We start from the raw sequence: 13,702 nt of genomic DNA, 5'->3' as shown, positions 1-13,702 counted from the left end.
AAAGCACAACAGTTTCTGTTTAAAACAGAAATCATTTTCATGACTGAATCCCATGCTAGAAAAAAACACATTCATAAACCATGAAAAACAATATCTGGTTTATCAGTTTTCCCCATCAACATTTTTATAAAACTTTGAAACAATAAAAATTATCTCTTGTGCATCTTAATTTATGTTGAAAAAGACAGTTGTAAATTAGATGAAACCAAACACCATGTCTAAGATATTATGAAGGTCCTCCTGTAGCAAACCAGATTCTGTGGACCTACTCTTCTAACAACAATCTCTTGCACATAGCCTAACTCATTAACCATAACACATTCCTCTGGTTATATTTATAACCTTATAAGTCAGGAGGTAGTCAATTTTCAAAATATAGCAGCCCTTCACACCACTGAAACACAAATGCACACACACACACACACACACACATTAATACTCTCTCCACAAACTCCAGATGGGAGCCAGCTGCTGAAGTCTCCAATAGAACTTTATTAGAGGCTAAATACAACATTCAATCACACTTTAGCAGCGAGTGCAGACTGGTGTTTCTCTCAAGGATTCCTCTGAGGCTTATAAAAGACCCATCAGCAATGGAGCAATCACAGTACAATTTTTGGAAACCGTCTACAAAGCATCCACTCTCCAGTTTTAATATGCATAGGAAATAAATATCAGCAGCTGGCTCAGCAGTGAGGAAAACCATGTGGTTGGTAGCTATGAAAAAACAAATGCAGCTTCACACTTTCTTCTCATTCGCTCTATACTTTTCTTATTTTTTCTTCATTCTTCTCTCAGGCAGAGGTTTGTCTTTGTCTAGCATCAAACAGACAACATGTCTTTACAATACAAGTGGCATGAATGAATGTCCATTGCCCCATCTTAATGAGAACAAAAGCTACTCGGTACAGAGCAGATTTGTGTCATTTTTATTGCAAGAGAAAATACGCTGTCACGGGCATGATAACAATTTCACGGTTGGTGAATCAGAGAGGAAGAGCAAATGTGTGAGAGGTCTTCTTCTCTCTGCTCTGTCTGTGACATAGCATCATTCCACATGCAAGTAAAATGAGTAATCGCCTTGGGTTGTTCTGTTTAATTCAACTAGTCGGCATGCCAGCACAAGCTGCCAGCCTTTGGAAATCAGAACCGTTTAAGAAAAGTGCCGCCCCTACTGAACAAAACTATGTTCCTGTGCCACCTAAGACAGGGGAGACAACGGTAGGGCCCCTACATAGACAAAGTAACTGGGAATTAAAAAGTCCACATGAAAATCACAGAATCAACCTGTTACAAATCACATTCTTGTAAAGTGCTGAAGTGAAAGGGTAACCACTGTGGTGGCTGAAGTAAACATAAGATGATGGAAATCCACTCAAAAAGAAGTAAAGAGATGGCCAAGATAAAAAAGAGAAAAAGAAAGATAGAGCAGGAATGCAGATTAAGTGAGCATACTCCTGTATTGCAGAGCCAAAGTGTACGAAGAGATCTAACGTTTTATTTAACATAAATTACAGAGAGTTACATTCCCATGCAAAACAAAGGGTCTTTTTTCTTATCAGTCCTATAAAAGAATCCAATTAAAATCCAGAGAGAAAGAAAGAACGTGAGAGAGATGGTGTCTTTTCAATTTGAGTTCCTTATTCTTCATAAGAACTTAAGTATAAATATTAAAGTTACCCAGCTACCCTGTGTGAGTGTGGGGGAGGGAGTAATCCATTGTATCAGTAACCAATGAACTTTATAAGCTATTGGCAAACATACATTGTTCCCTAATTTCCATACCACTGTCTCCAGCTGCAAACTATCACATTCCTGGTTTGAAAATCCAACAGAATATAAAGATGAGGAATGAAGGAAGGACAGAAAGCAAGACAAAAAAGAAACCAAAAAAGAAAGAAAGTTAAAAAAAAATGTATTTTGCTTTGTAAATAGCCTTGACTTCACTCACTCTTATGTATGTTGTTATTCCTACAAGTCGTTTCAATATGTGTTCTGTTTGCTCATTCAAATGAGTCTTTTGTTTACCCCCACTATCTGAATTCTTTGCTCAGTAAGCCTTACTAGTATTTGCACACCTGCTGTCTTTGTCAGTTCATGCAGGACAACCTGAAGCCACAAAGCATTGTGGGTATGTGTAGCGCAACACCCAGCAATCTGACAAAGGACTTCCAGATGCACAGCAGTATGATTTCACAGTATCAGAAATCTCATTCTTCAGTTAATGAGATCCACCCTCTTTCTTTAAGGGATGGGCACAAGTACTCAAGTACCTGAGTACCCGAGTACTCGGAAGTGACAGCAATGATCGATCAAGAAAGCGATGATCGAAAATGAAAATGCTTGACATGACTTTCCACTGAATTTGAGATTCAGTGACAACTACCTGACAACTATACACTACACATCAAAGAGGGGCCTGATTTTTAATTTTAAGATTGATAACATTGTTAATTTCAGTGTGTAAAGGGATCAATGGAAAAGGAGGAGGTGAGAACCGGCTTGACAATATAAATAATAGTTTTAATGACAAACTTAAAAGACAAACACACACATGACGGACATGTCCGTAAACGAACTCTCCCGCACGATCCTCTGCAGTCGACCTTTATCCCTCACGGATGCTTAATTAGCCTAATACGGGACCGGGTGTGTAGGATCACGACCCGGCCCCGCCCTCCGCCCTGCCACACAGTGGTACCTTGATTGTCAAAAGAGACGTCTCATAGCAACCAAACTGATAAATTATGCTGCAGTTCAATAGGTTTGCGATAATCAAAAGAAGGTTTGATCCACTGTGTTTTTAACATCTGTCTCCGCACTCGTTTGCTAAACAGGTTTTATTGTCATGTCATGTAGAAATTTATTATTTAATAAAATTTGTATCATTCACAGTAAATCTCCCTCTATGCCGACATGTTTGCATGACACACCTGCATCTCAACACAATCAAAGCTGAAGATTCCACACGAGTTGCAAGTCCAACATAAAGTGGCGTTCCATTGTAGTTTTCCCAGATTGAAATTTCAAATTTCAAATTGAATGGGAGGAAGCATGAATCATCACAGCAACAAATTCCAACAGAGTGCAGTGTGACTTTCTGTCCGGGGCTTCTACTGCGCTCTACACTCTGGAGAAGCGCACACACACACACACACACACACACACACACACACACACACACACACACAAGGCTAAATCTTTCTTTCAAACATCTAGATGGAGCACATCTGAATGTAACAGAATGCAGGGTCTTCAAAACTATTTTCAACTTAACACAGCGTTTTAAACATGTGATGATTATGGCATCACAGAAACCAAAGGTTTGCAGACACGGTTCAGAAACAGTGATGCACACTTACTAAGCTTATTACGGTAAGCTGAAGTTAGAACAGAGGCACACGTTCTGAGCATTGTTTCATTGAATTGACCAGCAAGTCATAACATAATGACAATATATTATGCATTATATTGATGATTATGCCCTCTCTTGTACTTAATGTAACAGACTACTTTAGCCTACATAACAGAGCCTATGTTAATTAATAGATGTTGGAACAACAAGTCACAATGCAGCAGCTAAAACGAATGTTATCATTCAATAAGAAGCAACAAGAGCCAAACATTTTTTCTTTAACGTTTTAGTTTATACTGAGCCACAAGAATTAGATTTTGACATTTTTAGTATGATAGATACAGTAGTAGTCTCAGCGCAACTTTCCAAAAATGGCTGCTTTTACCATAAAGAAAGAAAATGTTCATTGTGCTGCACACCTATTGAGTCACATATAGGAGTGCCATCTTTGAAAACAGCATGATTCAGAGCAAAAGCTGTTTTTAGGTCACTGAAAATATCCCTCAATAAGCCTGAGAGGTCGATAACTTGAGAGAAACAGGACAAAGCTTTTGAGAGCTTTGAGAGTCTAAAATACGCTGTGGAGGGCCATGAAGATACACTTTCCAGACTGTTCTTTAAATATTATGTTTCCTCAACTTCCTTTTTAGCTTTAATAATGTACAAAAGTTCAAAGGAAATAAGAGCAGCCATTGGTCCAATTATAATCTCAGAAAAACTGTACTTGACGAGCTATAGACAATACAAAATAAATTCTGACATGTTTTCTTATGCTGAACGATGAATCAAAATAAAATCGAAATCACAATACGACGTAGTGCGATTATCAAACCGCAAGGGCTGTGATTTAGTTAAATAAATATTCTGCACCTGCTGCTCGCTATGCTTCCTATATGTGTGCAGCTCTGTTCTCTGTACGCATGAGGCTGCATGCGTTATATAAAGAGTTAAAGAACTGCACGCATTATAGTTATAGCACTCTAGATTCACTGATTGCATATTTGCATTGTCCAAATACGCATGGCCGCTAAAAGTTCCTATCCAATCCTAAAGTAACATTTTTGGGGACAGAAGAGTGTATGAGAGCATTTCTCTGCCATTGATAACTACATTTACATTTATGCATTTGGCAGACGCTTTTATCCAAAGCGACTTACAGTGCAATTATTACAGGGACAATCCCCCTGGCGCAACCTGGAGTTAAGTGCCTTGCTCAAGGACACAATGGTGGTGGCTGTGGGGCTCGAACCAGTGTCTTTCTGATTACCAGATTACCAGTTATGTGCTTAGACCACTACACCACCATAACTCAACCACAAACAAATGCCTTCATTCAGTGTTCCGCCAGAATAAAAGCTTCCACCAAAATAAAGGCTTATGGGTTTATCCGGACCACAAAGCAATGCCACATGCCAGTTAAGAAATTATTACATTAGGGCATGGTAGCTCAGCGAGTGTTGACGCTGATTACCACCCCTGGAGTCGCGAGATTGAACCCAGCCAGATCTGCTAAGCAACCAATTTGGCCTGGTTGCTAGGGAGGGTAGAGTTACATGGGGTAACCTTCTCATGGTCACGATTAGTGGTTCTCGCTCTCAATGGGGCACGTGGTAAGTTGTCTGCAGATCACGGAGAGTAGCATGAGCCTCCACATGCGGAGTCTCCGTAGTCTCATGCACAACGAGCCACGTGATAATTTGCGGACAACTGAGACTTGTCCTCTGCCACCCGGATTGAGGTGAGTAACGCCACCATGCAGACCTACTAAATAGTGGGAACTGGGCATTCTAAATTGGGAAAAAAAGAGGATAAAAAAAAAATATATATAAGAAATTAAGAAAATTATTAAGAAATTATTACATAAATATGGTACTGCTTTATAAAAATTATTATTATTATTATTGTTGTTATAATACAAAAAATACATTTCCGTAATAATCTCTTAACCTAATAAAACTTATTATTGTGTTCCAAAAAATAAAGTGAAAAATATTTCACAGTATTTTGTTTTTTTGGTCTGGTTCTTTTTAAGCAGACGCAAGTGTGAATACCATTTTTGAACAGTATTTTTATTGGCAGTAGAGCATGTTTGCCCATTTAAAATAAAACACTTGCTAGGTATTTATAATTAATTTTATTAATCATATGGCAGTTTAAATCGCCATTTAAATGTTTTTTTTTTTTTTATATATATATATATATATAATTGCAATAAAAATTTTGTCCAAATTGTTTATTTTACAGTTTAGAATTGTATATACATGCAATTCACAACATCAAACTTTACAGTCAGCCTATATTAATATTACAGGATATGTGAAGAAAATATTCTATGTAATAATTTAACTTAAGTAGAAAGAAGCTACAAATTGTAGCAAAACTACTTCATAAAACTTTCTTTGCTCAACATGAAAAAGACGTTTAATAACAGCACAATGACAGACAGCTGTGAACTCATCAAACGAAAACAATGTATGGAAATTTTACCTCCACTCTTATCAGAATCTGTTGCCATAACTGGAATATCTTTCTACTGATCAGCATTCCAGATTGGCACCCTTTGTTTTGTAACAATGCGATTTCAGGAGTGTTTTGGAACAGGATGAGAATCAGGATTTCAGCTCAACTCCAAACAAAAGGAGGACATGTTAAACCCTCTCCACATAGCGGACTGCCACAATGTGTTGTCAGAGGCACTGTGCCCTTAGCATGGGGCACATTCCTGTCTTGAAGAGGAGCCCTTAAACCTTTGTTCAGCACAATCTTAGGGGAAGATTTGATGACAGTTTTCAACAGCTTGGGATCAATGATTCTTTTCTTTTTCTTACATTCTCTCTTTCCAAATCAAAATACACACAAACACAAAGAGGTGTGGCTCTCTGCATGGGATTACATCACCCCAAATTGTATTTATTATTTTACTGTATTTCATAAAATATTCACATATGTCTCTAGTGATAAAACAAACACATAAAAACAGATATTTATTTCATCAAGATCACTTATATAAGAAATCAACATTTAGGACCCAGATAAGGCATGCAGGTAATATAGGAGGAAATGAGATGAAGAGCATTTACAGGAAGCAGCATGTAGAGGATTAAAGATGTGATTTATAGAGCATTATCTGGCCTGGCTAATGGTGTCAGCTACAAATTTGCATATTTTCCCAGCCATAGAGCATCATATCAGCCAGCTTCTAAATCAATCACAGTGACTATTAAAGAGTGCTGCTGATAGAGGTTCTTGAAAAAGAGATCTTGAGCATCAAGCTTGTACTGGCATGGTTACCTTTCTTCGATTGATCACTGTCACTGATGTATCTGAGATGGGCATTGGACATGGTTAGCTGTGGAGGACTCAAGTGCATTAGGGGCCATTCACATAGGAGGTGTGATTGTGTTCATCTGCACTGTATTTGTTACACTGGAATTGTTTGGAATTGGATGTAGGGGTGGGAGGTATACTGGTTAAATCAATATACCAGTAGAAATGTGTCACCAGGTACAAATTGTTGAGTATTCGCTCAACCGCGGTTACGCAAATATGCCGCATCATGGTAGGGAATGGATGTGCCAATCAGAGGTTGTGGTACAAATTATCATTATATTATCTTTATCCACAATAAGTTACTTGTGTCATTTTGAAGCACACATGAGAGAGGTCAGTACTTCTGCAACAACACAAATGAAGGGAACACAATGTGATTGGTGCATCATTTTGTTGAGTGTGTCAGCACAAGACCTGAACGTTCAGTAGCAGATTACATGTACCCTGCCACGTACACCACAAGTCCAATTAACAACTTTGCATCTGTTTGCCATTTTAGGACATAACAGTGGTGATATCATATACTGATGAAAGCCTTCCACTTTCAATAAACACATCAGTATTCCTGGCAATGATTGACAGTGGAACTGAAAAGCATTTCACTGAACACTTACATGTGCTCCTGTGCTCAAAATGATGTGTTGTGTGAATATAAAATAGGCATATGAAACTGTATCATCAGTGTTCACATATCAGCTAACCATTGTTATTTTCTTCAGCTATCAATACTATCTTTCCATCAAATATTGTGATTGGGGACATGATGGGAATTTTATCTTTTAACAGTCTTTCTTCTCTTATTGCTGATGCTCATCAAGCTTTGACAAATATTTTTCACAGCCAAATAGAATCCATTTATAAAGAATCTGACACAAGATTTCCTACAAATACACATCTCCACTTGGTTACAGCAATTCAATCTCACGAATAAGGGAGTATCCTGCTTCCTGTATATGTGTAATGACATCTGCTGTGTACATTGTACACAGATCTGAATGTAAGAATGTGTTAGGGGCATAATTTAACCCTAGCTATATGGATCAACACTAGGTATCAATTGAAAAGCTATATACAGAAGGAGGGAGAGTCTACTGTATAGGTGCTTACAAGTGAATGAATCTCCATTGTAATTAGAAATTTCCAGTTACTGTCACCTCATTTCCTCATGATTTTGTCTCCAGCGTAGGACCATCCTACAGGCTCTTCAATCAGACCGTTGTCTCAGCAGAACATCCTTTAGATGAACTCCATACAATCCAATGTCTGAGACTGCATCTACTTAATTCACATATTGAATATACTGTATAGTCCATGCTGTAAAATCAGATCAGTGCCAGCCCCCTAAAAGTATTTGTGTAAAAGTGATTTCCTTTCATATGGGAAAAGTTTCTGTCTTTATAAAAGAGTATTAATCAAATCATAACACAAGAAACATTGTTTAAGTAAAAGTGACTAAAGCAATATTTCACTGAAAATTACCCCCCCCCCCCCCTCGAGTTGGCCTACCATCAGTTCATTCTTGTCATAACAGCCTCAAACCCTACAAAAGAAGTGCATGGAACTAGACTTCTTCCCCCTTCTCAAACCATACACACTTTGCTTTCACTCTGATATAAATACACAGTATGATATATTTAATCTTCCTTTTTTCGACAGGGAAAAAATGCACAGAATTCTGATCAATACTCATGTTGGAATAAAATATTGACATCTTTCTCAATATTTTTTTTTTTTTTTTAAATAATGAATTTTTATTTGAGCCAGATTTTTATAACAATCATTGCTGTTCTTTAACCTGATTTCAAGTCAAATTTTTATTTGAAATTGTAATTACTTAGTATGTCAAAACCTCGGATTTATTCTATGCACAATTTGAGTAAACCCACACAACTTGTCATTTCCTGCAGGGAGTTTGTTTAATGAAAAATCCTCAGTGATGGCTATATTAGTCTTGTATAGTTTTGTTTTGTTTGTGTCAACATACATAGTGTACATTTTACTGCTAAATAATAAAAGACCTAGTGTGTGTGAAAGTTGCAGCCATTCAAAAGTGATACGTTTATGTAAACTTAAAAATGCATAAGCACACAAACAGTTACAAGACAACAGGACAAAGAGATTCAATCATCTCATTGCATAAGTGAATGATGCTTTTCATCAGAGAGAGAGAGAGAGAGAGAGAAAATAGGTTTAGGAATGCTGACGACCACCAAACGAAAGTTGGACTAGATAAACATTCCCTGCCAAAATGTGCAGTCTCATTATCCATGTAATCATTATTCTACTATCTCCTTTGCAACAGCCTCAAATGTTTTCAGTCAAATTTACCACCTTTGCATAATAAAAAGGCTCCTTTTAATACACATCTGCAAAGGGATTGGAGTAAAAACAACAATTCACATAGGATGCAAATTAGTCCTACCTGACATTATGTAAAAACTACCACAAACTAAGTACTTAAAAAGTGAGCACAAGAGTTTAGTTTGGTGTGACTGATCTGTCTTTTGATATTTCAGTGCTGTTCAATGCAGACCAAAAGTCAACCAAATCTAGAACAGAAACAGATTTAACAAACAGCTTACATTTAAATGTGCCATTCAAAATGCCACTAAATAGAAAACATAGAAAAGTAGTCACGTTTTATTTGACAATAACATTGGGTTATTTAAACCATAAGGAACACTTTTCTAGCAGATTTCACTGACCACTACCACATGTGTTTCCTTCATAAACCCAATGCTCCAGCACAAACCACCTTCGTTACTTAGAATCCACCGCATACACTGAGGCTGCAGACACAAATCAAGATAGCTGCCTCAAGGGTACAGCCCTTTAACTTGCTATCCCAATGTTCAGTTCAAGAACTTAAAGCCCCAAGCATGGATTTGTCTGTATTTTGTTATTGCCCTAGAAGTGATTGGTTTTAAATTCCTAGTTTTTGGCTGTCTGCAAATCACTTTCTCACCAAAGCAAATGGTTAATTTTCAACATTTTGGAACTGTTCTGCATCTCACGCTCCTTTTCCTTTCTCTCTTTTACCAATTTCTTCTTATCTTATAGTTTTTGCAGTTTCTGTCTTTGTAACATTTGTTTACAGTACCTAATTAAGTTTTTGTCAGTAATTTTGCTTCTGCTGTAGACATACAAATGGCTGAAAGCAATGCCATTTTGATGTGAACTTGAAAACTGGAATGGCTCCACTACCAAGACATTTGCAGAAGCAACACAAGAACAAAAGTCTAGTGTGGGATGACTGTCTTGAGGCACCATGAGCTTTTTGAAAGAAAACAATAAAAACCAAAACATTACTTTGTGTCAACAACAAAGTAGTATATCTTTTGACCATCTTAAATAATACTCTTGTTCACTACATTTCCTACATTCTGAAATGCTTTTTATAATAAGATGGATCAAACAAGCTTTTATTGTAAGTATTCACACACCCTGTTTGTTTCATGCCTCATCAAAAAGAAAACATGCCCCTTCCGTAGGAAAACACCTTTTTTTTTTTACGTCAACCAAACTGAAACTTCCACTCCACCATCAAAGATTTTTGGTGGATTTTGCTCTGTCTCAAACCCAACCTGAGCCCATTTGCCAGTCTCCAAAAACAGCATGCTGCCAGTTATGCCAATGCTGTAGTAAATAAATGACTTATGGTTCTAGTGCCATGCAGTATGAGTACATTATAAGTTCTGTGTCAGGGTTGCAGAGTGACATTATTATTTCTGTACTTTACTGTATTATTCCTGGAAGTAGTGTACAGGCTTGAGTTGGTGTTTAAAAACTTTTCATACAGATTATTTAGGTTGATCGATGGTGAAACTATTGTGTATGCAGCTGATATAGATACCATGTAGTAGGTCTGGACGATAAAACAATATCAATATTTATCAAGATTCCTTGATAATGTATAGATAAGCTATTGTGAAATTTCCTATAAACAGCCTATGTTCTACATAGACAATCAGATCAAGTGTATGTCTTGAGTTATACACACAAATAACTAACTGAATCACAGTCATTAAATCAGCTGGTTAAGAAGTTCTAGCTGGCTATCTGGCTAATATGATATAATTCTGTACCGAACAAGAAAGCACTGACAATGCAATACAGCTATCGACTGAACACGACAGCAACTCCGACAAAAACACCATTGCTGTTTGTTTATGTTTTTTAAAACTTTTTTCATGATCCATAGCACTGTCATGTCCGCAAATTTTTGACACAGTGTTTCTTCTTCAGAAGAAAGTGTTTATTCTTCTGGAGATGTTTATTGGTGGTTGGCAATTCGGCTTATGGTGCATGACTGCCACCTACTAAGCTGGAGTGTAGAGCATCACAAGAAAGTCTTTCAGTGGAGTCAAAGATCAATTAAAGACAATGAAATTGGCAAAATGTATTTTAAAAGAGGTCAAACAAATTCTGTAGGATTATATCCTAACCCAAGTATACTTCTTGAACTTCAAATTAAAAGATGTGCCTGTTACCCTGTGCAGTTTAAATCTACAAGTTGTGTTTACATTTATTCTAACAAACATGTGGAATGCATATCCTTTCCCATTAAAGGTTTGAACTGTATACTGTGATAAATTTAGTTATCGAACGATATGAAAATAAATATTGTGATAATATTGTTTGCCATATCGCCCAGCCCTACCATTTAGAACAGTCACCAGACTCTAGTCTAGTTTGAAAACTAAAGTTATCTATCCAAAGATACGAAAGCATGCTTTTTCCCCACAGTACATGCAATACATCCTAACAGTGTAATAATATATAATACAATGCGAGTGTCTGTTAAATTGAATAAAGACTGAAGAAAATACTTCTACAACAAGGCAAATTTACACTATTGCTTTCATCTGGCACTATTAGCAGAGTCAAAATAGTTCAGTATAGAGCTGTGTAAACAAAGTTTTCATAATGTCGTGCTCCATTTATACACCAAAGGTTTGCCAGTTTAAGACATTCTGGTATATAATTTTATAGTTTTGTGAATTGATGAACAACAGCATTTACAGAAATTGCTAAAACCCTGAAATCACACGTTCCCTCAGGACCACATAAAAACATTCCTGTCATATCAAGCAGAATCTGTAAAGCAGCACAATTCACTCATTGTCCTGTAACACTGAAAGCCCTTTGTCTAAAAGTCTGTTTAACAGTTGATTTGAAAGCATGTATACCTCTGCATATAAGTCTGACCTACTATATTTGGAGCTTTGGTAGAAACTACAGTTCTTTAACTATTAACAGAACGGCATATAATAGAAAAAGTGATAACTCTTTACAATAAGGTTCTTTTTGTTACCATTAGTTAATGCTTTAGGTATCATAAACAAGCAATGAATATACATTTTTACAGTATTTATTAATCTTGGTTAGTTTAATGTGTATATATATATATATATATATATATATATATATATATATATATATATATATATATATATATATATGAATGTGTTCACTGTTAGTACATAATGCATTAGCTATGGTTTACACAGACGACTTTTAATTTAAAAATGTATTAGTATATATAAAAATGTTGCATTAACCAAGATTTAAAATGCTGAGCTGGTATTGTTCATTGTTGGTTCTTTAACTAATGTACTCAACTAATGTTAACAAATACGACTTGAATGAAAAGGGGTACCGAGAAAGTTGTCAAGTGATAGAAGAAAGAGTGTGCTTGAATCTTGTATTCGAACTCTCTATAATAATGTTTTCCACTGACTGCTTTTCGAGAAATAACAGAGGACTCTGAAACTGAAGAGTCTGGAGGCAGTCGCTCTTCCACCTGCTCTGGATGATGTTGGTACTTTAAAAAGAAAAAGCACTGGAAACATCATTAGCAATTAATTAAGCTTCTCCAAAGTTTCCATTTGTTACGTAAACACGATGAAAACAAGTGTGTGGCCGCAGGAAATACTACACTGATCGACATTTATGATGTTCTCGAAAACAAAACAGCAAATCAACTTTGCGCCTTTAGTTTGGAGGCACAAGCTGAGGGGTTCAAACAGCGTCTCTCACCTTGTTGTAGTTGTAGTATCCCAGGCAGTGGGAAAAATCCAGGTTCTGTGGATCCCCAGGAAGAGAATTCCCTCCGACTGACGGATAAAATACATCCATGTTTCCTCTCGCGTTGCTCTATGAAAAGGGCGCAATTTTCGCTCGCTTAAACGCTGGGTTTAATGCAGCTCAGTGGTAACAGAGAACAGGTAAAAAATGTGATGTCGGGAGTTTTAGTAATCCTCTTCTATAAACTGTGATCGCTGGCCATAGTTTGGGGATGTTGAGGAAGGTTTGGCGATGTTCAAACTGCTCGTGCGCCACTTGGTTCAAGCATGCTTGGAGAAGAGTAGCACAAAGAAAGACACGCGAGACACCGGCAAACAGCAACTCTGCACACAGCTGAAGAATACACACTTAAAGAAACACAAAGTCGCTGAATTTAAACAAAATGATTGTCCCGTTGCTTAGTGTTTCATAGACGCCTCCATCAATCCATACTTTGCGTTTCAAATGAAGCAATGCTGATCAGTTGGAGATCACATTCGCCTTTCGAAGCTTGGCTAATTGATCCAAATTAACCTCTCCACACACATGGATAATACTCTCCTGTGGCACCGTTAGTCCGTGACAGAAACTTGGGAAGTGGTGTTTACATATTCATCACAACGCAGGTTTGAGGGACTCTGGACAGCCAATGGTCTTCTGTTTACTTCAGCCAACATGAAGCAGTGATGGCAGGAGTGTGGAAGAAGAGGGGGTGAGGGGCTCATTACGACCACTCCCCGAGCACCCATCGCCACTCCCCTATCACACTCCGATAGAAAATTCATGCAGAGTTATGCATTACAGATTTCAAAACATATAGCCCAGTTCAGTAGATTGCAAAGGGACTCTTTTCTGTTTGTACAGAATATCCAGGGAAAGTATTTGCATGTGAGTTGGCCATTTCCTCCTCAGCTCTTCCTATGATATATTCATGGGTTAGCTATGTGTTAT

The 13,702-nt window shown here is 37.2% G+C and overlaps 1 protein-coding gene across 1 annotated transcript in view; it reads right to left on the bottom strand.

Moving 5' to 3' along the window:
* Positions 1 to 13,407, bottom strand: part of LOC127618503 (TOX high mobility group box family member 3-like) — a 73,252-nt gene extending 59,845 nt beyond the window's left edge. Inside the window, exon 1 of the mRNA XM_052090996.1 lies at positions 12,725 to 13,407. Coding sequence (XP_051946956.1) covers positions 12,725 to 12,823 — 99 coding nt within the window. The 5' untranslated portion in view covers positions 12,824 to 13,407. The remainder of the gene's footprint in view (positions 1 to 12,724) is intronic.
* Positions 13,408 to 13,702: the final 295 nt, after the last annotated feature.

This window comes from Xyrauchen texanus, chromosome 2, assembly GCF_025860055.1.
Source record: "Xyrauchen texanus isolate HMW12.3.18 chromosome 2, RBS_HiC_50CHRs, whole genome shotgun sequence".
NCBI lineage: Eukaryota > Metazoa > Chordata > Actinopteri > Cypriniformes > Catostomidae > Xyrauchen > Xyrauchen texanus.
Note: the sequence above shows the minus strand (reverse complement) of the source record. Positions and strands in the feature narration are given on the sequence as shown.